The sequence below is a fragment of the Triturus cristatus genome, chromosome 6, assembly GCF_964204655.1.
Source record: "Triturus cristatus chromosome 6, aTriCri1.1, whole genome shotgun sequence".
NCBI lineage: Eukaryota > Metazoa > Chordata > Amphibia > Caudata > Salamandridae > Triturus > Triturus cristatus.
In genome coordinates, this window is record NC_140589.1 from 764323040 (window position 1) to 764349412 (window position 26373).

Consider the following 26373-nt stretch of genomic DNA (forward strand, 5'->3'; position numbering starts at 1 on the left):
AAGACAGGGAGCCAGAAGGATTGGTTTGAGAAATGTAAGAGTGGTTGATATTTCAAGTCGATTAAGGCCAGAGAAACAGTATCAGCACTATTTACAATAAGTGTAAGTAGCCCAAGGGTACTAGTCCACATAAGTGCTCGTGAAAAGTTGAATGGTGCAAATGACAAGTGTTACAGTGAGAGGCGGCGCAAAAATAAACAGTAATGACAATATTCACAAAGGTTTACGGTTCACGACTATTGGAATACAAAAATGCAGCAGGGTAGGCAATTTAGGTGAACAGTGGAGATGCACCAATAGTTGCACTGGATAGTCAACGACGTTTCGACCTGTTATAAGTTCAGGTCATCTTCAGGACCAGGTTACAGGGGTATTGTGCTGATCGGACGGGGGTCCTTGATGTGAGGCAATCACGGGTACAAGAACGGGGAAAATGTCTAGGAAAAGAATGCAGGAGTGCGGGAGAGGAGGCATCCAACGAGTGTTACCGGCGTGGAGGGGAGGCCGTCTGGTATTAAGGGCCTTGAAGTAAGCAAACCGACTTTGTTAACAACCGAGGTGCGCTTGGAATGACGAGGCAGAGCACAGCAAACTGGAAATGTTCTTTACTAACCTTAAACTGCAAGTAACATCTGTGGGATTGCAGGCAGACAGGTGAATGTATGCATCTTGCAGGTTGAAGGCTACCATCTAGTCACCTGGATCCAAGGCAGACTAAACCTGGGCAAGTGTGAGCATTTTGATTTTTTCTTTCCGCAGGAAGGCATTCTAAGGGAGGGGGGAATCTAAAATAGGATGAAGGCTTCCACCCTTGTTCGGCACAAGGAAATAGCAGTAGTAACAAACCCTTTCCTGTTCTTGAGTCCGGAACCCTCTCGATGATCCTTTTCAAAAGTAGAGCATGCACTTCTTATAGAAAGATGGACAGATGCTTCTCCGATAGTCGCGCTAATGTAGGAGGCATCTGCTTTTGGTCAGATTGGAACTATCTGGAGGACCCATCTGATAGATGTGCTGGATTGCTACAGTGGGAGAAAATGTTGGCAGTCTGTCGCTAAGGGCATGTTAATGTGGCTTGGAGGCTGATGTCACAGGAGAGGGGGACTGGGAAGATCGATCCCCTGGGGACATGAATAGTGCCTGCCTGATTCTGGCTACTTAAGTAGGGGTGACTGCAGTGAGGGGGTGGGGGGGGGGGGGGAGGCAGGAGCTTGGGGATGCCTGTACACCAACCCTCTGCAGTACCCTCAGAAGGGCTGAAACTGGTGAGGAAACTGTCTGGCAGTTATCAAGGGGCCAAAACAAAGCACTGCAGCCCAACTTTCCTTAAAGCATTCCCAGACAATCAGCTTTTTCATGAAATAGGCGGTGGCCATTGAAAGGCATATCCATAAGGGATTACTAAACATTTCAGACAAAAACTTGTGGACCACATCCACACATGACACCAGAACTCCACAATAGTGCCGACTGCTCGTCCCAAGCAATCAGTAGTATTCAGCCTAGCAGGTATGACTTATTCGACTAGATTGTGACCACCTTTAATGGTTTGAGCCAGGGAGGCCCTAAATTCTTCCAAGACCCCAGGGAAGATCTCGCTGGCCATGCTCCAGAGGACATGCTTATTTCGGCTTAGTAAGCAAACCGCGTTGACCGATCACAAGGCTAGGCTGGCAGAAGAGAACATCAGTTTTCCAAAAGCCTCAATCCTTTTTGACTCCCTGTCCATGTGGGTAGTGATGATTAAATTAGGATTCACCTTGCTGGTGGAAACGTGGACCACAGAACTCTCAGGAATAGTATGCTGTATAAAAAAACAGGGTTGCTGGATGCTGGTCTGTGGCATCAGGCCACATGCCTGTTAACCAGTGGGCAAAAGAAAGACTTAGACCAAGTGCCCATGAGAGTATCCAGTGCTTCAATTGAAGTAAGGGCCCATAGAGGACAGGTCCAGGCTGCATGAGGATGCATTAAAAGCATGAGTTGGAGTCATGCCCCCAATCCCCAAACCCCCCAAAAGGCACACATCATGTGGGTCCATTACATACATCTGTTTTCGACAATCAAGGAATGGTTTGAACACTGTAGTTTTAGGTGGTGACATTGTTACCCTGCACACCCATTGAAGAGGGAACACACCTATGGATCAGTCTTTGAAGGTGCGGAAAGTAATGAACTGACATCGGCACACAAGGGTCGCGCTTATATATGCCTCCTCTGTTACTTCCGAGACTTAAACTGAAATCAGAGCCACATGACGTCACCTAGCAATGCACAGCAGCATTGCTATGAAAACTTTCTTAATGCAGTATGGCACCTACAGAATATTCTAAAGGTGAATATTCTGCAATTAGAAGTATTAATCTGAAATTTATTAATTTACATAGTTCGTGAAGTGCTTCAGTGTCCTCTTGGGACCTGCTTCCATGCCCTCAATAATTAAGCATAAGAGCCCATGGCTGAGGGCTTTAACAAATGTTAAAGTCTCAGAACCCAAGTTATAGGCCAGGCAAAGGCCTGGAACGGGTGTGAAGGCTTATAACAACATTGTAGCCCGAGGCAGAAGGGCTATAATGTGGTTAGAACGTTTGACCCAGAGGGTAGAATGTTCTAAAAGAAACAGGAGATACAGAAAGACAGTATTTGGAATGGTAAAAGAGAAAGTCTATAGCAGCTATTATTGCCCGGAGTCACTTCACTGTCTTCATAAGAGCTCCAAACACTCCATTGTTCTAATATAGCCTTAGAGCCCGCCATAGTGGACTCTACCTGCCATTAAAGACCAGCTCCAGTGTTTTGGCTCGGGCCCTTAACAATGGAGCGGGCCTTTAGTGGCCAATAGAGTTCGCTATGGAGGGCTCTAAGGCTATTAGAACATTCTGCCCCTAGAAAGCAGAATGTTCTAATTTGTTAAACAAAGGCCTCAGGGAACCCGAGGGGACTGGAATTCCCTCAAGCTCCATGAGGCCTTTTGCCCACAGAAACAGCTGTGAACAAACATTGGAATGTTGGAGCTACGGGCGTCTACCGGCCATTAGAAGCCCAGAGCACTCCATTGTTTTCAATGGAGCTCCCAACATTCCAGCGTTCTAATAAATAATAATAAATAGTAAACCTTTCGAAAAAGTAACTTTACCCTTGCAGACAAAACAACTGTACACCACAAAGGAGATTGAGACAGGAAGCTCTCTTCAGGATTCCAAGGCTGACAACTCACAAGATGGCACAGCATTTCTCACACAAGTGATCACCTTTCACAGTTGCATGTAGTAAATGTACTGTCTCACATGGGGTGCGCTGCAAATACTTACACAGAACGCTCTTACCTGCCTCATCTTGTGCGACTATGCTCAATCTGAATCCATTTCAAATCACTTTTAGCTGTATGTAATATACAATGGGATGCTTCTGCTAGATCTTCCATAAAACTAACACCACTGCCCGACAAGAAGCTTTGGAGTCACATGGTAATTTCTGCTTTAGAGTACCTCATCCCTCACCCCAATGGACCAAATGTCGTCTTGTCCCTACAAATTTGATAATAGATTCCATGGTGGAAACTTCTCCATAGTGGTTCTGTGATTTGTTTCTCAGAGCTCATCATCCTGCTTTCTGTCATCATTCTACTTCTACAGATTTTCATCCTGCCCAGCTTCAGTCCGCTTGCTCCGTCACTGCAAAGACGTACAACCAGCTTTTGCTGAAACTATCTCTGCACATAGACCTTGTCTACTGGTTTACTCCAAGACAGATCTATTCTTATGGTCTCTTTTTGTTCCTGTTCACTATCCATTTGTACAACTTAACCATTTAGTGTGAGTGAAGCGGAGTATGGGGAAGTAACAGAGTAGAGGTGTAATGTCAATGTGGTGTGTCAGTATGGACTGCTGTTCATATTGTGACCGTTCTGGATATGTAGGAAGCTTTCCCTGCTGCTGCTTGTCTGGCCCTTGTTCTGAGAGCATTACTGTAGCTATAAAAATGCCAGAGCTTTGATTGAACTGACAGATTTGGACTGATGAGGATGCGCTTTGATTGAATTGAAGTTTCGAGGGAATTACCTCCTCTCTGGGACGTTTTTATTACGGCCAGCTTTGGAAATGACATTGAATTATTTCCTTGGCACACCATTGATGGACCTCCCTCCGGGGACACATCGGCTTCCTAAAAATACACTGGGGGCGAATACAAATTGAGCACAGGTCCCCTTTATCCTTGTCCTGATGAAGACCCGTAGCTGAGGAGATTACTCACCCTTTCGCGCCAGGGTTGAAACGTCGACGAATCCCTCCCACGTTGGGCCTGTACTCTATGTACCCCACCCCCCTACCTTGATGACAGATGAAGCACTAATAGGCTTCAACCATAGACTAATAACGACTTAGACTTAAATGTTATTAGGGGCAGGCCTGCTAATCCAAGGATTTTGGCCTTGACAGCTTTTTGATTGTGCAAAATTATTACTGTTTCTCAATTTTTTCTGATTCTCTTCCTCCACTAGAGAACTAACTTTTCACTTTCTCTTTTCACTCCTTGGTAGTAACCCCCCTTTTTCTTTAAAAAAATTATGTTTTGAAATGAAATCATGGATGATGTATAACGAATAAATTATTGACTTTCGGCATAACCACATCTGAGGGTACTGTTCTCATTAACAAGGAATGCAATTTGGCCTTGTGTTTTCTCTCTCTGTTTTATATTACAGGATTTAATCATTCTCTAAAGATAAATTGTCTACATCTATTGTAATATTTATTAGTATTGTCTAGGACCTATTGTTTTCTGTACCTACCAATACCCAGGTCCTTTGACGTTTCTCTGGGTCACCCCATTTATATTAATGGAGAGCTTTGATTTTCAGCACTACCTAAATTAAGTGAAGTAAAAGAGGATTCAAAAAAATATACAAAAAGATGCAAGAATAACCAAATACTATAGAGCTACCTTAGAATGTCAAGCACTTCTTACCTAAATCGCTTTCTTCCGATGGAATGGGCTCTGTGAAGCTTCGGTCTTCATTTATTTCTAATGTGGTTACAACTTGGTTTGGCTTCTGGAGCAGTGGATTGGCGGAGGTAGGAGTACCTATGTTAAAGAAACCCCCCCAAAAGAACATTTTAGAACTCTGCAATGATTTCCCTATACAACTTTAGGGCAGGCCATTCACCTGCCCCCTCCTTAGGACGACCAGTTTCGCATTTCAGGTGAAACCTGTGCTATATATGCAGCAACCAAATGGAAACGATTGACCTTTCTCAGAGTTCTGTTTTTCAACTGTTATAGGCTAGTAGTGCCCGAATCTCCCCTTATCTGTCACGTCACCAACAATGTTCAAATCATTCAACTTCGTCCACACATCACGTTAGCTCCTTTCCACCAGTCGATAATCAGTTGTCGCTCATGCGGTCAACAAACTTTCAGCATTTTCAGTACTTATTGCCAATAAACTGCACCAGGCAGTGCCTCTCAATCTATGACCTTCACCTACCAAGATCAACTACACCTCTGTAAGAGACTTTATTGAGCTTCCCGCATCTCTTTATTTCCTTTTTGTCAGCAATAGAACAAAAATTCCCTGAAATCTATTTCTGGTCACTTAACTCTACACAGAACAAAATAAACTCTTTAATGCACACCAAGATGGAGAAAGGGGGTATTTGCAGTCGTACCTCATCCTCAAAAAGGGAAAGACTAAGGAGCTAATTCTAATGATTCCCAACAAATGCAGTGGTTACTTGTGAGCAAACATTTATGGCCAGAGATGAGGAGCATGATGAAGGACTGTTAGGAAGGTAGCTGGATGGAACAGAGGTTAAATCACAGAGAAAGCATTTGAAATGCTAAAGGAAGAGAGTTTACAAGTTCAGAAATGTGGGTACTGCTAAAGACCTATATTTACATAGAGGTATGACTTCTCACATGGACCTATGATCCCTCACTGCCAAGACAACAAAGCTGTCAACAGCTGCATGTGCCTCTAATGAACTACAGTGGCAAAGGGCTGGGGATCACAGGGGAAATTATAAAATGTACTTTGTAATCTCCATAGATGAGACTCTTCCGGTACATCTCCTGTAATGCTCTCATACTTCCATACAACAAAACAAAACTGTGCTGTACTGGAGCCAAAACCTCTCGCACACACGATAAGGAGGCACAAGGCTAGGATGTTGTGGTCAGCGGTAGTTCACAAACACATCCATCTGAACATTATTATATGTTAAATGCACATACTGCAAGTAACAAGGAAAAGTGAGGCAGATATAATTTTCACGAAGGACAACCAATGCAATGGGAAACAGGGGCCACAAAAGAAGGTTGACGAGCGACTGGGAGCGAGCATGGGGTGGTGGAATATAAACATTTCAATGGTGAGACAACAGGTTTTATTCCCCGTGGAAGACAAAAATGTGTCGGATGTATGGGGTGGAAGATTAAAAAAATAATAGAACAGCAAAAATGTAGGGTCTTTTGATGGCATAAAGGCCATCCACCACCCTATAATATTTGTACGCGAGTTCTAAAAGACATTGTCTTCATTTGTCCTTGCAGGTATCTTGAGCGCATAACATAAGCACCAGCATATCAAGTGTGCATCCTATCTGAGGACAGTGAACACATTTATTACCCCAATTATCACTGTCCTTAGCCTCCCAGAATCTAAATGGCTCCTGCCTCAGTTGATACGCGCGCATTTCCACATTCCAATGAAAGGATATTGTAAGGTTCAATGCAAGGAGAACGATATGCCCCACACAATTTACTCCTTCATTCCCCTGTACATGCAAGTGGGCCTCTAGCAAAACTCACATTTTGTTTAATGTTCTACCCCTTTTTCTTTCCCAGCTTCATGTGTCTACAGTCTTAACTCCACTTGCCTTAAAGCACTCTATCTGTCTGGGTTCACTTCACCTTCTCACATCATTCGTGCAAATCATTCCATAAAGTCCATGCTTGTTATTTACCTTCTGAAGGTAAGCAGCGGTGGTTTAAAGAGATTTACATGACGTAAAAATGGATAAAAGACCCACAATGAAATAAGAAACTTTTTGCGGCATTGTTAATCGTGTGACAATCAGTAATATTAGTAGACCCCGACAGAAGAGTTTATTTGTTTAAGTTCCTTTTTAAAAACTGCTGCTTGAACAATGTTTCATTTTTACTTCATTTAAAAAAAATCTTAAACACTGCATAACTGTAGTAAAATGAAGGGAAAATGCTTGCAAGATCAACAAAGCTTGTACCAGTTAAGAAATATTAGTTAGCACTGGTTTACCTGTATCACTTTCTTGATCAATAATCAGCTTTGGAATGGTTTCGTCATTATTCACTAAAGTAGTAGGTGAACTTTGGCTTGGCTTCTGAAGCATTGGATGGGCTGAAGTAGCATTACCTGTGTTAAAGAAAACCGTATCTTAGGAACCATACGGGGGTGGGTGGGAATTCAACAATATGCATCCTGCCAAGCTAGCCCTCTCGACCTAGCAGTGTTTAATCTTTCTTAAAGAGGAGCTCTTATTTAGCTATGGTGTTTAAACGTCATGGACTCTCAAAGGCGCACTGCATTAAATTCAAGGTAATGGCAATAATCTATACAACAGTTCTCTGCAAATCACCATACTACTTGACCCAACATATTCTTACTATCCAGACAATGATATCCAGATCCTCGGGTAAGAGACTACCAATTCCAACTAAAAGCATGAGCAAGCAGGTCAGTGGTACAGATTCTCCAGCGATATCCTGTGTTTAGGGAACATTATTCCAGAAGACTTTAAAACACTTATGTACTACTGCTATTCAGGAAGGCGTTGTAAACTCTTAAGTGTTTCGCTGGCAATAGCAGTGTATATAGAGGCCATAGGTTTAGTCTCTAGTGCCACATAAAAAAACTCGTTGGTTGACCTATGCATGGCTCAACAGAGCCATTCTGTTCCGCTCTTCGGGTGAGTCTATTCCCATGAACAAAAGACATCAAGCATTTCCACCCATACTCCTGCCTCTAAACTTTTCTACTCTTGGTTCTTTGTGCATTCCCTTATATTGCAGTCATCATTTTGGCTCTGGTTGAATTCTACATTGAGTGTTATAATCTTCCTAATTTCTCCTGCCCCTTTGGTACGTTCCTTCCCCCCTCTCTTTCCCCTCTCCTTGGTTTCTTCCACTTGGAGCTTACCTTAGAATGTTGGTGCTGTTAATCAGTGTGGAGAGTGGATGATTAATAAAGCAGTACCTAGAACTACTCCGGTTCCTGTCTTTCATACTTTCAACACAGGCGACGAGAATAGGATAATTGGGCTTATGGCTCATGCACAAAAACTGATTAATATAAATTCTGCCTTCTTGCCCCTAAATCAATCAAGTGCTCTGCCTCATTATCTGATATACACTGCGCACAACGAAATCTAAATTATTTCTTTATTTCATGCTTTTAATACCTCTTCCTGAATATTCTACTGTTTGGTACCAATTAATTTGAAGCACTATATAATTTCATGAAAATCCATGAAGAATTAACGACTAAAGTCATTCACACAAACTTGGGGAAAATACTGGATAACGGCAAGTGCTTCTTTACCAAAATCAATTCCTCCTGAGTCAATGGGCTCTGTCGTGGTCCTGTCTTTGGCCACCAAGGAAATTCCTGAACTGTAGATTGGTTTCTGAAGGGTGGAGTGGGCAGAAGGAGCAATGCCTGTATTAGGAACAATACAGAAGATACAATTAAAAGCCGACGTAAGGTTCAGTGTCCAGCTGTCCCTCCTTTTTTTGCTGCAGCTAGTCCAGCCAATCATATGCACCTACCTTGGGTTAGTCGACAGCCCAGCAGTTCCACTTTCAGTGCTATTCTCTGGTGCCAAGAATACGGAACAATCCGCATGTAGCGGGCCACAATAGGGCGGAGGAAGCTGTTTCGTGCGTCACTGAGGAAGTTATCATTGCCACTGAAAATCTGCAGGGCAAAAAAACAAACTACTTTACTTTCTGCAAGGACAAAATTTAAGAGACAGTAAATCTGTTATTCTTTGAAGCATGTTTTTTGTTTCAAAAACATACTTTAAATATGCGCCAAAAATAACGCCACATTTAGGAGTATATTTTTGCCATTGATTATTTCTCTTTAGACCAACCAATTTACCTTGGAATAAGAATTCCCTGGGTTGAAAAGTCATCATACAATACAGATGCGGTTTTCACCCCATGATGCCAGCTCTGCATCGCATTTATCCAATTCTTGGTAACCTTTAATGCTGAGGATTAAAGTTGGAATATCACAGTAAAAGCAGAGTCCAGCCAGAGCAGCACTTCAAGACAACAGCAGCAACCGCTATTAAACCCTATCAATACGGATTCAATAGCATGTACAACAGAACCTAATACATGTTAGTGCTGCTTGACGCCTTCAATCACAACATCATTTTATATATATATACATACATATTACCCACTTATACTTAGGTCAGCTGTTCCATAGGAAAAGCATTTTTGTGTTGCTAATAACTTTGGCACCGTTTGACGAATCTCCAAGAAACTTTCCAAAAAGGTGCTACTTTTCGACTAGTTTGTGCATGGAAAGTTTCGGGGTGATCTGTTAAGCGAGGGCTGAGAAAAAACTAGGGTCCCAAATCTCAAAATCCCTATGCATTTGCCACAGACTTCTTTTAAGATGGGCTACTGCACAAATGCTGAACTGAATTACACCAAATTAGGGAGGAAGCTAGATCTTGGTCCGCAGATTGTGCTTTTTGTGATTTGGTATAAATCCGTTCTGCAGTTTTTGAGAAATTAAGGTTAAAAAATAATTGTATATCTGGACGGTTGAGTCCGTGAGAGGCTCAAGAGACTTTTGCGGGAGCACCAATTTAAAAAGAGCGTTCTGATGGACTCATAGAGCTTTATTTCCCTTGGGTCATCTTGCTTAAGAGCGAGCGCACCAATTAGCTGGCAGCAACATCAGAAAAATGTTGCTGGCAGCCATTACAGGACTCTCCACGGTCCTGAAGTAACTAATTGAAAGTAATATAAGGGGGCAGGGGCCAGAATTAATATATAAGAAGAGGGGGGGGGGGGGGGACGCGTGGCTCCCTCCCCGAGCCATCAGAAGCCCTGGGGGGCCTACCCCCTGGGCTGAAATTTCTAAAAATGGGGAGGGCGCGCAGACGCCCTACGGAGCATGCCTGAGCCCATCCCTTGGCCCGAAATGTAGGTTAACGGGGAGGAGGAACCCTGGGATGATATCAATTATGTCATCAGTGATGTCATAAATGATGCCATAGAACATGTCATGAGTGATGTAATATGGGTAGTCATAAGCAAAGCATGGTGGGGCGAAATTTTTTTTGGTTCAAAACTTAATATTGTCTCTGACATAATCACCTAACTATAACTTTACTTTAACCCTTGTTTTTTCCAGTGACTATATATATCTAAATACACATGTGCGCAAACACACACCGAGTGGTCACCACTGTGCAGTTACAGTTAGGACAGAGTTTACAAAGTGTAAGCATTTTTTGTCTTGCTAAATCTTTAGCGCCGTTTGAAAAATCTGCACAATACTTCCTTAAAAAAGGTTCAAAAGCGTCAGTGACTTCATGGGAAGTATTGCACCGATCTGTCTAGCGAGGGCAAAGGCAAATTGTGAGGAGAGCCCCAAACTGTTGATTTCCCTTGTTAATTCAATAGCACATTTTGCTCTAAGATACAGAAAGAAACAGCTGAACAGAGTTACACCAAACTTGGCAAAAATTTCGAACTTTACTCAGATAGCGTACTTTTTGTGATTATGTGTTAATACATTCAGCTGCTTGAGAAATTTGTGTTTAAAGAGGTGCTCAGGTTGGCCATGAAGGAGTTGAAAAAGTTAGGTATATCTGGACATTTGATCCCACAGAAGTCCCATGGTACTGAACATTTTTAAAAGCAGGGTCCGCTGATTAGTCAAGGCATCTTTTTTCCCCCCCCATCGGCCATTAAGGCAGCGCGGACTAGGTCGAGTAGATCTGAGTGATAGGATTGGCTTGCTGCAAAATAGAAGAAAATGACATTATAGGACTTGGGAACACAGCCACTGTGTCCTGAAAAAGTTATTCAAAATAGGCGTAAGGGGGCAGGGGCAGGGTAGGGAACACCTTGACGCACAGGCCTTTGTGGAGTGGGACCAGAGGCACCTCACCATCCACCGGGGCCAAACTCAAATGGAAAAAAGGATTGTGCTACGAGTACCATGGCACTACCGTGGTACACTGAATTACCCTCCCATGAGGCACCACAGTGCTCCACCTTGCACGGTACTGCGGTGCCATCGGGGGTGGGGTGGCACAAGCGGCAGGTACAGCCGGGGTACCGCAGTACCTGAAAAAAAGAAAAAAAATAAGAATAAAAAAAGCCAAATTGTGGGTTAAGGGTTCGTGGGGTATGGGGATGGGTGCAGGGTCTGGCCAGAGGACCGTGTGAAGCAGTGGGTTGGCTGCCCTTTGGGTGCTGGCCGGAAATCAGGCATGGTGGTCAACACCCCACTGCGCATGCCCGTCGTGGCGTTGGACGCTTGCAGCAGGGGTTTAGCGCAGAGCCTGGCCAGAGACCAGGCACTGTGGTCAATCTCCTGCTGTGCAGGGTCAAAGGCCATGCACAGCAGGGGAGTTGGCTGAATACGATTTTTAAAAACAGAAATTCACTAAACACAAAAGAGTTTAAAGTGACATAATATTTAGGTGTTGAAATAAGATAACTAACATTGAAAATAAAGACAATATTCACCAGTTATAATTTACTGAGCTAACTATAACTTGCGATCCTGCCATGCACTGCTTAGAACCTCCCATATTACATGCATACATGCCAACAGACACGAATCAGGTGGGAGACTTCTAATGTTTTAAGACAAAAAATGGCCTAATTTTGCCCACCTCCTGTCTGAAATGGACTCTGGTTGAACAGAAGTCAATGGGGAAAATACATTCTCCCGGTTATTTTTTTATAATTTCCAAATTTCCTCTTCTAAAATGTTGGTATGTATGGACATATTCAATCACATCAATGATGACATGACTGATGACATCTCAAATTACATCACTAGTAACATCACACTAGCATTGTGGCAGCCTCCTAGAGGGTTTGTGGACTTGAAGTAGTTCAACATGCTTCACCTGTTAGCAATTTTCTATTCACCTTAAAGAGATTATACTCTTAAAGACTTCATATGCACAGCAATTTTAAGTTAAAGAGTTTGACATGTATACCTTTGCCAGTGAAAAGACACCTTCTGCCAGACCCTATGGGCAACCCTTTGTAGTTCAGTAAAATGCACTACACACATTCCTGAGATTGGCACAATGGCATACAACCTTGAGCCATTCTTACAAAACTGGCGTGAGATAAACCAAATTCTAAATGGTACAAACCTATTGTCTACTTCATTCAACTATCTGCAATGCCTTAAAATCTTCAGAGATGTTCTGGAAATAAACACCTATACTTTATAAATGTCCCTGCTACTTATAATTTGCCTATAGCTCTGAATTACAACACTTTTACAGAGGCACAAGCCTAGATAGCCACGAGTGGATAATCTGCTGTCAACAGAAACTTTGGCCTTACTCACTGATTTATTGCGAGAGAGTTTTGCTTTAAGCCATAACCAGGGCTCCCGGTTTGACTTTTTAAAAAATTTTCTTTTTACATTTCTATCTGTATTTATCCATGATTATTTTGTGCTTAGTGTAAAAAAAAAAAAATGTGCAATGGATATATTTCCACATTTATTTAACAAACAAATGTTTACTCACGTTTGAATGACCAATGAGTTTGACATTTACAGTTAAATATAGTCATCTGAAATCATTTTCATAGTATAACAGCTTAAACAGCGTTACTGCTGCAGTTATTTACACTTCAGCAGGAAACCTTTTTTCCTTTTTCTTGTTTTACTTTCCTTCCTCTCAGTCTGCACAGCTATTGACCCAACATGCATGATTGACAGTAGTGAGAATTGTGCAGAAGAAAATCTATTTTCTTATTTTTCCATATTTAAAAACCAATACAACCAAGAAAATTGATTGTTTGTTAGTATTTACCTTTAAAAATCTGTATAAAAGGAAAACTGTGAGCTTTAACTAGAACCACTTTTGAAACATACCTCAAACCCACATCAGGTATGCCCAGCCTTCACCTCATTTAACATGGACTACTTCTTGCACCCCAAACTTTAGTCATTTGTAAATAGGGCACCATTTACCTTTTCAACATGCACAACCACACTTCCCTCCAGGGCATACGCTATTTCCATGTTAAGCACTGGAAGAACTTTGTTTTAGGTTTATATTTTGTATATTGACTGAATTAACATAACTGCAACTGAAACACATTTCTTATGATGAATAGAAGTGAAATGATTGATGTTATTGATCTGTTTTAGTTAGGCCACCTGAGCTGTATTCAACTCCATTTTTTATAACATAGCTGACATAGTCCCTCATTCCTGTCCCTCTCCCCATGCACATCCTCGCCCCACAGGTTCTGTAGAGCACAGTCAAGCTGATGACATCATGGTTTATTCACACTGCAGTAGCTGCTTTGCTAGTACTGAATTTTCTATGGTGTGGAAGTGAATTTGCCACAAGTATCCATGTTTTCAGTTCTTTCACTGGTTCCTTCCTTCAGAGAAAGGGGGAAGAATGACAACCCTGATCTCCGCAGATGAGCAGCAACCACCACATCACCTTGATGAATACCCGAGAGACACTGGTAAGGACAAAGGGGAGCACGGCAACCAAAGTGCTCTTGGCCCACTGTGAACTGCAGGTAATGTCTGTGGGCAGGCAGGACAGGAATGTGTAAATAAGCATCCTGCAGGTCCAATGCTACCATCCAGTTTCCTGGGACCAGGGCAGACAGGACCAGAGAGAGCGTGAGCATTTTGAACTTCTCCTTCTTGAGGAAGAAATTGAGAGAGTGCAGGTCGAGGATAAGACGAAGACCTCTTTCCTTCTAGGGCACCAGAAAAACTAGAGGGAATAGCAACCACAACCTACTTCTGGTGGCGGCACTCTCTCTATGGCTTCCTTGCCCAAGAAAGCCATCACTTCCTGGCGGTCTTATGTTATAAACCGCTAGTGGGGCAGGTGATGGCGGATCCTGCCCATGATGGTAAAAGGGCAGACTATAAGGGTTTGGAGGCTGCGACTGTCGGGGGAGTGGTGGACTGGCTCGACCTCTGGCTGCCTGACCCATGGAGTTTGTAGAAACTGCGCCCTCTGCCATGCAAAGGCGGAGAAGAGTATATGCCACAGTGGCTGGGGGGCTACAGAAGCAGCTGCATGCCCCATCCGTGGTGACGAAAGAAGCGAATGGAGGATTTGGGGTGATGAAAGGCCCAAGGACCGGACCATAACCCTGCTACCCTTAAAGCGCTCCAGCACTGAATCCACCTCGTCTCCGGAAAGATGGGAGCCATCAAAGGGCACGTCCATAAGTGATGTTTGGACATCCCCAGAAAAGCCAGAAGTCCTCAACTAGGCGTTGTGCCGTACGGCCACTGTCGACGAAACCGCTCTGCCCAGTGAGTCGGTGGTGTCGAGTCCACAACAAATGGATAACTTAGCTGCATCCCTCCAGTCGGCAACAGCCTGGGAGAGTAAGGTCCAGGCCTCCTCCGGGACCTTTAGCAGCACCTGCGCAACCATATCCCACAGAGAGTGAGTATAGCGTCCCAAAAGGCATGCGGTGTTCATGGACCATAGAACCAGGCTGGTGGAAGAAAACATCTTCTTGTCCAATTTGTCCAGCATCTCTTGGATTTCGTATCGGGGGTTCGGTTGGGAATGTGCCACGATTTCCTTGGGAAGTGGAGGCTTGTACCACCAAGTTCTCAGGGGTAGAGTGTTACATGATGAATTGGGATCCACTCTGGGGCAATGGCAGCAGGCTATTGTCCTGTTCACAGTGCCCCCTCTGTTTAGCCTTGGACCAGGTCCCAAGCAGGACATCAGTGAGTCTTGACAGTCATCGAGGGCAAGTTAAAGTCCAGGACCTCTGCCAACCTCTTCAACACAAATGCAAATGAAGCTCCCTCCTCTGTAGCCATGTTAATGGAAGAAAGCATGCTAGTATCTAGAGAAGTATCCAGTCCATTGTGGTCTGCCATATCCTCACACCAGTCCATATTGCTTTCATATGGCTGGTATTCTTCAAGGTCCAGCGACCCCTACAATTCATTTCCGAGTCCTAGGCCATACAAATATTTCTCAGGCTCTGGCCTGGAAGGTATGGCTCCAGTCGGCGTGGTCGAAGTCAAGGATATAAATGGAGATGGTGCCGCCAGAAGCATCGAACTTGGGACCAGCGCTCAGGAAGGTCGACAAGCCACAACTGGCGCCAAACCGGATCAATCTGTGGATCCGTGAGGCCCGACTGGCACTAGAGCCAGAGATGTAGATCCAGGAGGGGTCCCTCCCGAACCTGCGGGCCCAAAGTGGGGCCAGTGGGTGCGGGCCGCTCAAATATGAGGCGCATGGCCTCGTAAAACTCATGGAGTTGAGCAGGGGTCGATCACTACTTAACAAGGCTCCCATACACAACTCTAAGCTCAAATCCTTCAACTTGAAAAGACTTCTATGCTAACCAAACATGGGGTTCCCTTCCCACCTCCCACCATACATTTCTGAATCTCTTCCACAGGGGAATCAACTTGTAGTTAGCAAAACTTTTCTTTGAGGTGTTTATCAAAGAGATCTCTTATCTCGCCTCTTTAAAACAATCAAAAATATCTACACTTCAGGAGCTATTGCAAATCATTCTCCTTTTCTAACAAGTCCCTCGTTAGGCACACCAGGGCACTTGCAATATACTGCACCCCAAAAATATCCAAACAACTAAAATAAATAGTTTACAAATTAATTTGCATTACCTTAAACAATATTCAGACATATGCATCAGTCTTCACAGTCTAAGGACTACTCGGAATGGCATTTTCAAGGACTGCTTTAACAATGCATAAACCAAACTTGAACAGTCGCTTGCACTGCCAGGAGCCTACTATGGATTGGTGCCCGCCAGCAGGCGTTGCTCTAAAATCATGGTGGGTTCCTTACCTTTTCATCACTGCCAGGGGTGTCTTTATAGGTCTTCCATTTCAAGCCTTCTTTACTAAACTGGACTTTATACGATTGCACGTAAAAAATAAAATCTCGTTTTGTCGATCCTTTGGTAACAATTCCTTTAAAAAAAGAAAAAAAAGGTTACTAGAGTTATTTTTTGTTTTCATACAAAAGTACCCTTCATTTCATAGTTCCACCAATAGCTAGTCACAAATGTATCCTTGGTTTAGCAATGCAAACTTTCACTGTAAAAAGAACTGGTATAACAAAGCTACAGGAGCACTTAGGAAAAAACATTCAATTCCACAGTCTTCAATATTGTATGTCAATGTATCTGTTGTTCAGCTACAACATGGGTAATAGTGTCACCAACTGAGTAAGTAGCTTCTTAAATTTGTGTAATCAAAAAGAAAATCACAATCGCCACTGACGAGCACACCACACCAATCAAAGTCTCATCCTGAAACCTCGCTGTAGGAAAATCTGAATTTACTGAGTCGTCATGCTTGATTTTTCCACATTTTTCTGGACTCCATATTTTTGCTGGCGTAAGAACTCCATACAGTTTAACCCTGATAGCCAGTGGTAACGTGCCTCCTTTAAACATGGTCGAAGTGGCATCTTCCTAACTGGTTTATTTAACTTATCTACAAGACCCTAGTTTATACTACAAAATGTATCCACGGCCTGCAAGTTATATGTCAGTAGAGGACTGCAGCAGCTTTTGTGTCATCTACTACAGTTGCAGTGTAAAACATGGCTTCAGGACTACAATTCTAGCCTAACTTTTAAATATTAATAAACCACCCCATGTAGGCCTTGTGGCCCACATAGCAAGGTGCCTGGTATTTGAAAGTAGGACATTTAAAAATGTAATCTTAACATATGCTTACAATGACTAGCACCCACAAGCTATTTTCACTGTAGCAGGCCTAGCTCTTGTATGCAGAAAACCAGAGTGCAGATAAAAAATCCTAACACTGTATCTCGAGAACGGCAGTAGCTATAATAGTAATTAAACAACTATTTTTAATAGTTATTAAAATCCCATTCAATGGTGAAGTCTGATTTTTAATAAATATTAGGGAAAAGTAACTTTTAGAAAGTTACCTTTTCTCTACCAGGAGGCTAATTTGCATGTACTCTCCCACTTCTATCAGCCAGTAATTAGCATTAGAGCATGTGTGAAAAATCTGAGAAGCACCTCCCAGGAGCAAACAATAGCCTGACCTGAATGGGCAGAGATGACTCCTCTGAACCGGATACCCTATGAGTCTCCAAGTATCTCCCCTGAGATTTAGAAGTGTACTCCTGTGGGGAATTATTACTTAAAGGACTAAAGTCATAAGGTAAAAACTTTGACCAGGACGACCCTGGTTGGTGTATATGACCCAGATGCCAAAGTGGTCAGCGCCAAATTGTGCCTAGGTCCCGGTCCACTGTGACCATTAACAATCATTGGCACTTTGAGCTTCTTGCTGCTCTTCCTACTTAAGTTTCAAAATGTATATCTCTGGTTCCCCTTTTTGGACATTTGTCATTTTGGTGTTGTTCTCTTCAATAACATTTGCTCTATATTTCTAATTAGTTTTGCAATCCTAATTGTTTAGCATTGTGACTTTACTACTGTATTGGCACTGCATAAATACATTACATATTTCCTCCAAGTAAAGCCTGTCTGCTCTGTGTCACTGCTACCAAAACGTTAAGCTCGGGCTTATTTAATGACTTTAGCAGTTCACACTAAAAAGGGTTGTGATTATTCCTTGAGGTGGATAGTCACCCAATGAAATATTAATCCATTTTCTTACACTCACCTGTCAGAGCAGAGTTCTGTGCACGGATTCTGTGAAGTACATGTAGATCCAAAACCTGGCATAGTGATTAAGGTAATACTTTGTCCTAGCAGCTAACTAACCTTTGCACTTTCTTTATCAAAAGTGTTTTATATGTTGTGTTTTTACAGAAACGGTTTCAATACGGCACAAAACACAAACTTCATTAGACTTTTGGCAGATGACTAGTGTTCCTGGGTGAGCACTGATCTTCTCAAAGTGTCTATTTGTGCTTTCATTCCAGTGTAAAATTCATCAATACGAGACTGCAGAGGACTTTTTGAGCTGCACATTTTCATGGTGAATATAACTTTGAACTTAACATTACAACTGATGTACCACACATTGCAGCTTCCAATAATTCCTTTATGCAAAAGGTTTCAGATAGTTTTATATCATCTTTTACGAACAAAAGATCGTGGGGGTGACCCAGTATGGTCGGTCTTGTGCAGGCTTTCAAAAGATTCCGCTACATGCCATAGGGGCAGCAGTTAGGGATGCCCAGTGTCTCAAATGCTTTATTTGCACTGGCAATATAACTATCTGTTGCTGCAATGGGAGCGAGTGGACATATGGAGGCCATTCCACAATATCGTTCTAGGTGGATGCTCTATCACTATTCCTACGAGGCAGCAACACTGGAGAGGCATTCGTAACGAAGGAATCAGGAAATTGGGCAGGATAGCAGGACTAGACAAACTGGGCTAGACCTACGTATTCCCACTTACGCCAGGCTAAACAGAAATACCCTTGTCAATGATTGAACAAGAGATTAAGTGGGAATTGTACACAATGTTAACAGAATGCACGTTTCAAGCAGATGTGGACATGAGAAATGGTAATCTCAGAAAAATAATAACAGTCTTGAAGCAATGCGTAACATTTTCAAAAAGACTCAGTTATTGGTAATAGGACATATAGCTCTGGCCGAAATGGTCCTACTCCCAAAGAGCTATATCTCTAGTCCATTGCTGATTTGGATTCCCCAATCATAGTTCAATGACTTTAATGTACTGCTTGTAGACCTGATAATGAATATAGAAAAACACCCAGTGGTGTTGCATAAACTAGTATTGCCAAAGGAAGAGGTGGTCTTGGGGCACCAGATTTTTAGATGTACTGCTTTATGGCACAACTACAAAGGATAGCCAGGTAGATTAAGGAAATACATATATCGCCAACACCAAACTAACGGATGTATAAATCAGGGATGGGAAATTAAAATACCTATTTATAAAGGAAACCCTAAATGCCAACTGCCCAAAACTACTAGTGACAGCAGTGTAAAGAAGGAAAAGAACACAATAAAACTCAAACAGCCCGATTCTATGTCTCTTAGCTTCCTTTAATAGGACTTCGCCAATTAAGGTCAATTTCATGAACAAACAATTGTACATTTAGACTACTGTGGGCTTGAGGTTTTGTGGATTGTTATGAGGCTGGCAATCTTAGCTCATTACAAAATATGCTGGAGAGCGACAGGCTGCCTGGGGAAGAGAAGTGGCTGTTCTTACACTGTAACATGTTTAAGAAGACACTTCAGATGGTTGGAGAGGGACAGACAAAAACCACCAAAACACAAGGTGCTAAAACTAGTGCATAGTAGGGGTATCAGGAAGCAATTAATTGACACGGTTATACAAAGGACCTATAAACATTAGAAAAAAACAATCTCAATGACATCAGAAGGAAATGGGAAGAGGATCTGGTCAAAGAGCTCAATTGCACAGAATGGAAACATATAGCAACGTAAGCAGATAAACTCTGAATAAACTCACGATTCAAATACACACCACTTAGATATCTGCACACATCCTAGCTTACTCCTAGAAGGCTTCACAAAATGTCCAAAACGATACATTCTTCATGCCCTAAATGTGGATACGCAGATGCAGGTTTTTTTCACATAGTATGGACTGCCCTACTCTTGGTCAGCTTTGGGAAGGAATCACTGGTCACTCAAAAGCTTCCATGAAAGGTGTGGCAGGGGGGCTGTAATCAACAGTGGGTTGCTTGTTGGAGCAATTTCCTTGTGCTAAAATCAATAATGTGTAGCCCTTCATAGAGTGCAGACCCAGGTTGAACCATGTTGAATCACAAATCAACTAGTGGTAAGGTGGTCTCCCCTCTAGATACAATGACTAATCCCCAGAGATAATGAGACAAACACAAGCAAACCCCCCCACAAAATACATGGAAATTAACACTGACCTATACAGTCAATAAGTATATACAGGCTCAGGTAAGAATGCCCCCTTATCTCATTAGAGAATCCCTAAAATGATGAAACATGCATGAAACAAACTTCAATACAAGCAGGAAAAGGAACACATGCAGAAGATAACCAAGAAAATAGCAGTGACACCATATAATTTGGGCCAGGTGTACTAATAGTATGTTAGCAAACAGAGGCCACAAATTCCAGACCATCTTTTAGGAGTGGGACTGATTTTGTGAAGCGACCCATGTATAATAGGTTGCATCACAAAATCACCATTTGCAGGGGGTCGCAAAAACAACTTATCCAACAAATAATTACTAGACAGTCGCAATTTGTGAACCCTATGATTGGCTACTGTTAGACCCATCAGCCTTAGGGTGGTCTTGTCCCAAACTTTTTGCCTTACCCCATCCTGTTTTACTGAATGTGTTTTTGTTGGCCTTAGGCCACTGTGCACTTTACCACTGCTAACCTGTGCAAAAGTGATTGTGCTCACTCCCTAAAATGTGGTCAAATTGGCTTACACCTGATTGGCATATTTAATTCACTTACTGTGCCACCCACTTACGTAGCCCTTCCAAACATGTCTCTGGTCTGCAATTTGGAGCCTGGATGCAGTTTTAAACTGCCAATTCCTCCTGGCAAAATAACCACTTTGCCAAGCCTAAAGCTTCCTATTTAATACATATAAGTCAGCCGTAATGTAGGCCCAAGACAACCCAAAGGACAATTTGCAGTGTATCTAAAAAGTTGAATCACAAGGAGGGATTGGGGTTTGACAGGTTCAGCATATGTGCCCCTTGTAACAGTGGCGAAAACAGGGGTATACAGTTCCTAGAGGAAGCAGGAGAGGAGGTAAGTAAGGACAATATACCAAGTGTCCACAAGGGAGTAAGAATAGAGGTGGAGTAGCTCCTATTAGGAGCAAGGGCCCTCACACACCCCAAGGGTGTCATGCCTCATCATCGGGCAGCTCCTCGTTGGGCCGGCGCTGCAATGCCCAACGGGCCCCCTCACAGGGCCCGTCTCATAGATGCCAACACTTAGCGGCAAAAACCATGACTGGGTGCCAGTCAACTTTGTCTCAACATGCACCTGATTGCCACGGGTTCTGGAAAAGCCAAGGAGTTTCCTTCCAATCCAATACCTAGATATATAGTCCTTGTGGCCTGTCCATTCATAGTGGGTCAGCAAGAAAACAAGGCCCATAAACACCTCTGTGTTGGCCTTTACCTTGGATATTTTGGTCTATGGTGCACAAACGTGGAGACTTGCTAGGTTTCTTGAGAGAATAAAAGGTAGCTAATGCCTACACAGGTGTGGTTATGAGTTGTACCTAACCTGGCATGTCCTGCAATTTATTAGATGTATTTCTATGTACAGCGCATGCTCATTGAACACTTGATATAGGTTATCAACCAAAGTCATATTTGCAGGTAGCACAAATGTAGGGTTCTATAGCACATAGAGAGTTTGGTGACAATGATTGATACAGGTGTCAGAAAAGCAACACAAATTTAGAAGCAGTGCCTGAAGACTTCTAATTTCTTAGACATGGAATCATGAGGAAAATTAAGCCAAAATCACAGAAAGATATGTAAGGGAACAAATTGTACAGAAAGCATACCCATATTTTCAAGATCTTCGTTCTCTTGAATATCTCTTATATTGTTTTAACAATGTCACAAAAGGGCTCAAAATGGGAAGGCGCGGTTAAAGGCATAGGCTTGGTTTTTAACAGAAAAGTCTTTTTTTTTAGACAACCAAACTTTTGAAGTGCTAGTGGACTCGAGTAGTCCACAGAGATCCCCAGCTACCTTTCCTTTCATGGCTAAGAATAGTCGAACTAAAGATGTATCCTTGAAAACAATTACATTTCCAGCACCATTACATGGCTGTCTATTAACAGGCCTTAGAAGAGTGATGCTCCTTGGCCATGCTAATGCTGTATAATTTAGATCCTCCAAACTGCCCCTATACAAAATGGCGTCATTTGCGTTACCTTTGTGATAGCAACTTTCCTTTCTATCATCCAAAATATTTTAGAAGAATAAAGTATACAGGATAATGAGTACATCAAGAATGCTAGCTATTCAGTTTCCATTTGTCCACTTTACCAGTTATTCTCCTTCTCTCCCCCAGGTCTATTTCCAGCCACTCTCCGTTAGTGTTGCCATTGGAAGCCCAGGATGGGCCTTGGTTCTGGAACAGCGCTCCGGCTGGAGTCCAACGGACAACCTCTCCATTGGCATTGATGGACTCCCAAGAAGAGGAGGCTGTGATCCCGCTGCTTGAATTGACTCCAAATTCCGTAAGTTGGGGTGTACTGCATCCTAAAAAAAAATCCAAACTATTAATTTACATCCAAGTTTTATCAAAATGGGACATGGTTTTGAAATTGCTTCCTCACAGCTATCGCTGAAGACTTTTTAGGATCTATATCGTAAGATGTAAATTTATCAAGATTGTTGAATAGAAATGCATCTATTGGGAAAAATTAATTTTCTTACCATTTGAGGTAAAAACGAACCGCCTGTCTGACAGCGAACCACTGTAAATAAAAAACAAAAGTTAACTTTTCTGAAACAAAAGTTTCGATTTGATGAATAAGATGCAGTCATTTCTTTTTTTTTTAACGCAGATGTGCTGCCAGGCTATCAAACTGTTCCATTCATTCATTTGCAATAGGTCGGAAGGTACAAAAACAGATCTTTGTAAGTAGTGCACCATTTCTACCCCTTCTGAAATATTTTGAATTCTTACTCATTATCTTTTTGCCTTTATTTACACTCTGCGCCCAAAAGAACGTCAATAAAAACAACTTAATATGGGGGGAAAAAGTCAATAAATGAAGAAACCACAAAAGCAATTAACATCTTTAATAATCCAGCAAACATGGTAGTCATGGCCAAAATTCTATTTAGCAACACAAGAGCGAGTGTGGCGCCTAGAGGTGACCGGTTCATTAAGGACAGCTGATCCAGACCGCTGCGAAGTAACAGGTCAGAAAACTGGTCTAGCTTTTTTTTCTTCAAGATGGAGAACAGTAGTAATTTCATCTATATGCTTCCAATAAATTCCTCTTGCTTTTACCAAAAGGGAAAAAAAAAGTCTATGAAGAGCATCACATTATTTAAAATATTTCTCTTTATAGCCAACTCTATGATGCTTTCCAATGATTAAGGTTGGCATGAGACATCTGTACTGTAATAATTATTGACAATGTATTTGTGGTATTTATGATCACAAATAAGCAAGTGTAGAACTCTTTGCACTCCTGGTTTTAACCCTCTTGGGTCATCAGATCTTTCCTGATCTAGTAGGGAACTAATCAAAAGGTAAAAACAACAGTTGATGGACAGAATGCAGAACAATGTCATACATACACCCCAGTACAGAGATCTGGGCCTAAATCCATCGTTTTTTTGCTCACCATGCCATTCCAGTTTGAACCCAGCCATATGCAAATCAGTCTTGACCCTGTGCCTCATGGGAACAGTCCAGCCCGAACTACCAAGCCAGGTCCTCCCTGGACTGGAACCAAGCATCCTAGGAACGGTTTCGGGGTTTCACCCCTCTTCAGCCGGGATAGCTTGATTCCAGTGGCATGGAAAGCACGGGACTCACGTCTGAGCATATGGCCATCTCTGAACTGGGGTGGCGTGGTGAGCAAAATAACGATGGATTAAACCCAGATCTGTGACTGGGGGTGAATGTTTTGCCAATGTGCAACATTCCGTCCATCATCTTGTGTGTTTTGCTGTTCACCCTATGTGGGAAGGGTATGCCCAGATGTGGGTCCCGTGCTCACTTCGCCACTGGAGTCAAGCTATCCTGGCTGAAGAGGGGTGAAACCCCGAAACCGGTCCTAGGATGCTTGATTCCGGTCCAGGGAAGACATGGCTTGGCAGTTCGGGCTGGACTGTTCCCATGAGGCACAGGGTCAAGAATGATTTGCATATGGCCATCTCTGAACTGGGGTGGCGTGGTGAGCAAAATAACGATGGATTAAACCCAGATCTGTGACTGGGGGTGAATGTTTTGCCAATGTGCAACATTCCATCCATCATCTTGTGTGTTTAACTATTCAAATGTAATCAATTTCCATACTGGCGGCAGATGTTACTATCATGGTGAAAAAGAAGAGTACATCTTGCAATCGTTGTTACTTGCCCTGCACAGGATTAGACTAGCCCATTGCTATGGTGATACTGACTTAATACCCTGAAGGCTGCTCTGCATATTTAGGGCACACCTCTCACGCTACCACTGCTCAACTGTACGATGTGTTAGACTGCAATGTGCCCTGAAAACAACTCAATATCCTGAAGCATGAACTGCGTAGAATGAAATTGTAAATGGTACACGCATACGCACAAATCACCTCATGGGGCACTGTGCCTGCGCTTAGAAAGATCTTCTAATCCGGGAGACGCTGTATTCACAGGCCTGCTTCCTGAGGGTTGCACAACCTACATTTTAATTTGTTTTTCAAGAATTAAACCTAAAAGATGATTTTATCATTAACTAACATCGCCTCGGGGCAACAGTCCTGCCCTAGTGCTTACATTCCTTGACTTTTCTGTAAGATCCCTTTTTTGTACAACAGTAGAATTTGTGTTATTCAGTTTCTCAAACTGCTGCAAAGCCCAAGAGATGGTCAAGAAAGGGAAACTGATGCGGCGGATTTTCCAAATGGGGGTAATTGGGCGGATTTCTAGGAAAAGACATATGTCAACAGCATTTCCTAACTGCACCAGTGCCCATTCACTGCCTTTCTTACCCGCTGCCACCAAATTTAGCCAAAAAAAACACCAGCATTTATCAAAGAATACTAGACATGATTGTTATGTTTCTAGATAGTTTAGACCGTTCATTTATTTGAATGGAACTTTTTAAAGTTTTTAAGATTGCAATCTATTTGTAAAACCTTTGACAAAATATTTCACTTTTCAGGCCTGTTCAAGAATAAAAAGATTATTTCAATGCTTCCACCCATGCCCACTCAATCTAATGTCATGAATTTTTGATTTATACAGTGTCTACTATTGTCTTGAATAATAAACTAATAAACCTCAATTTTGATCCTATTCATCTGTGCACTCAAACCATACACCTAGCGGAATCTACAGGACGTATTGAGCCCGGTTCACATAGCCCAGGTTATAACAAAACAAACAAAAAAAAAACGGAAATCTACTCTTGTAGGATTCCACCTAGCTTTCTAACCTTGTTGGATTTACAAAGAATCGTTGATTCCAAGAGTATATGCGGACGTGTACAACATTCGTATACCTTTATGAGATCTCCTACATCCAAAAATGTACTCTCAATATGGAAAACCTACACGAGAACATTGTGTGAAAATGTGATTTTGCACATGTCAATTCTTTATTATGCACAGTGAAAATATTTGCCTACGAATAAACCGTTAACCATGTGCAAAGAAATATGAGAATGAACCCACCCCTTTTCCACCATGTGAGAGCAAAGCTTCCTTCCATAAACAGAAGCAGTTTCATTTGCCTTTCATGGGTAGGAAACCGCGTGCAAAATATTTGTGAACAAACACAAAGGGGCAAGGTCTTGGGTGTCTGCGCCACGGTGCCTGGTTTCACGCTCCATCTTAAAAGCCCACTCACTACATGCCCCGCCCCACCCCACCTCCTATTGTTATGTGGGTGTAAGATCCACCACACCAGTGTCTCTTCCGCCGTCGTAAATTAATGTTGCTCTGCAAAAATGAACGCCGGTTTGTTAATGAGGATGTAGAATTCAGAAACTTTGTATTTGAAATTGCATTCATATAGCGCTTACTACCGCTGACGAAGCATTTAAACTAGCCATGACAGTGCGTAGCGTATTGTTCTATGACTGCGCTACTTGGGTGCACAGGCTCCCCTGTAAACCAGGCCCGGAATTCTTATTTATTCATGCATTTTTATACGGCGCGTCAGAGCGCTTTAGAAAAGAACCAGTTGCATTACATAAAGACCTCAGAGTACATGAATAACATAAAAGATACAACAGATAAACTCTAAGCTCGCATAAGAATGGTAGTAAGGACAAAAATCTACTACAGATACTAGTGGTTAGAGTTAAATATATAGAAGTCTCAAACTCACTCTTGTACTGCGAGCATTTACTTAAGCACCAGTTTTAGTTCTGCATTTAAACAGCGTGTGAAAACACGCAGGTCTCAAGAGTTATTGCGGGCCTA

General features: G+C 42.4%; 1 protein-coding gene across 1 annotated transcript in view; it reads right to left on the reverse strand.

The window, feature by feature from the left end:
• DCBLD1 (discoidin, CUB and LCCL domain containing 1) overlaps positions 1 to 26373 on the reverse strand; it is a 190975-nt gene that overhangs the window by 22734 nt on the left and 141868 nt on the right. Inside the window, exons 7-13 of the mRNA XM_085611297.1 lie at positions 22664 to 22704; positions 22271 to 22486; positions 16092 to 16216; positions 8806 to 8953; positions 8579 to 8695; positions 7277 to 7393; positions 4969 to 5085 (exon numbers count right to left, since the gene is read on the reverse strand). Of these exons, the coding sequence (XP_085467423.1) occupies positions 4969 to 5085; positions 7277 to 7393; positions 8579 to 8695; positions 8806 to 8953; positions 16092 to 16216; positions 22271 to 22486; positions 22664 to 22704 (881 nt within the window). The remainder of the gene's footprint in view (positions 1 to 4968; positions 5086 to 7276; positions 7394 to 8578; positions 8696 to 8805; positions 8954 to 16091; positions 16217 to 22270; positions 22487 to 22663; positions 22705 to 26373) is intronic.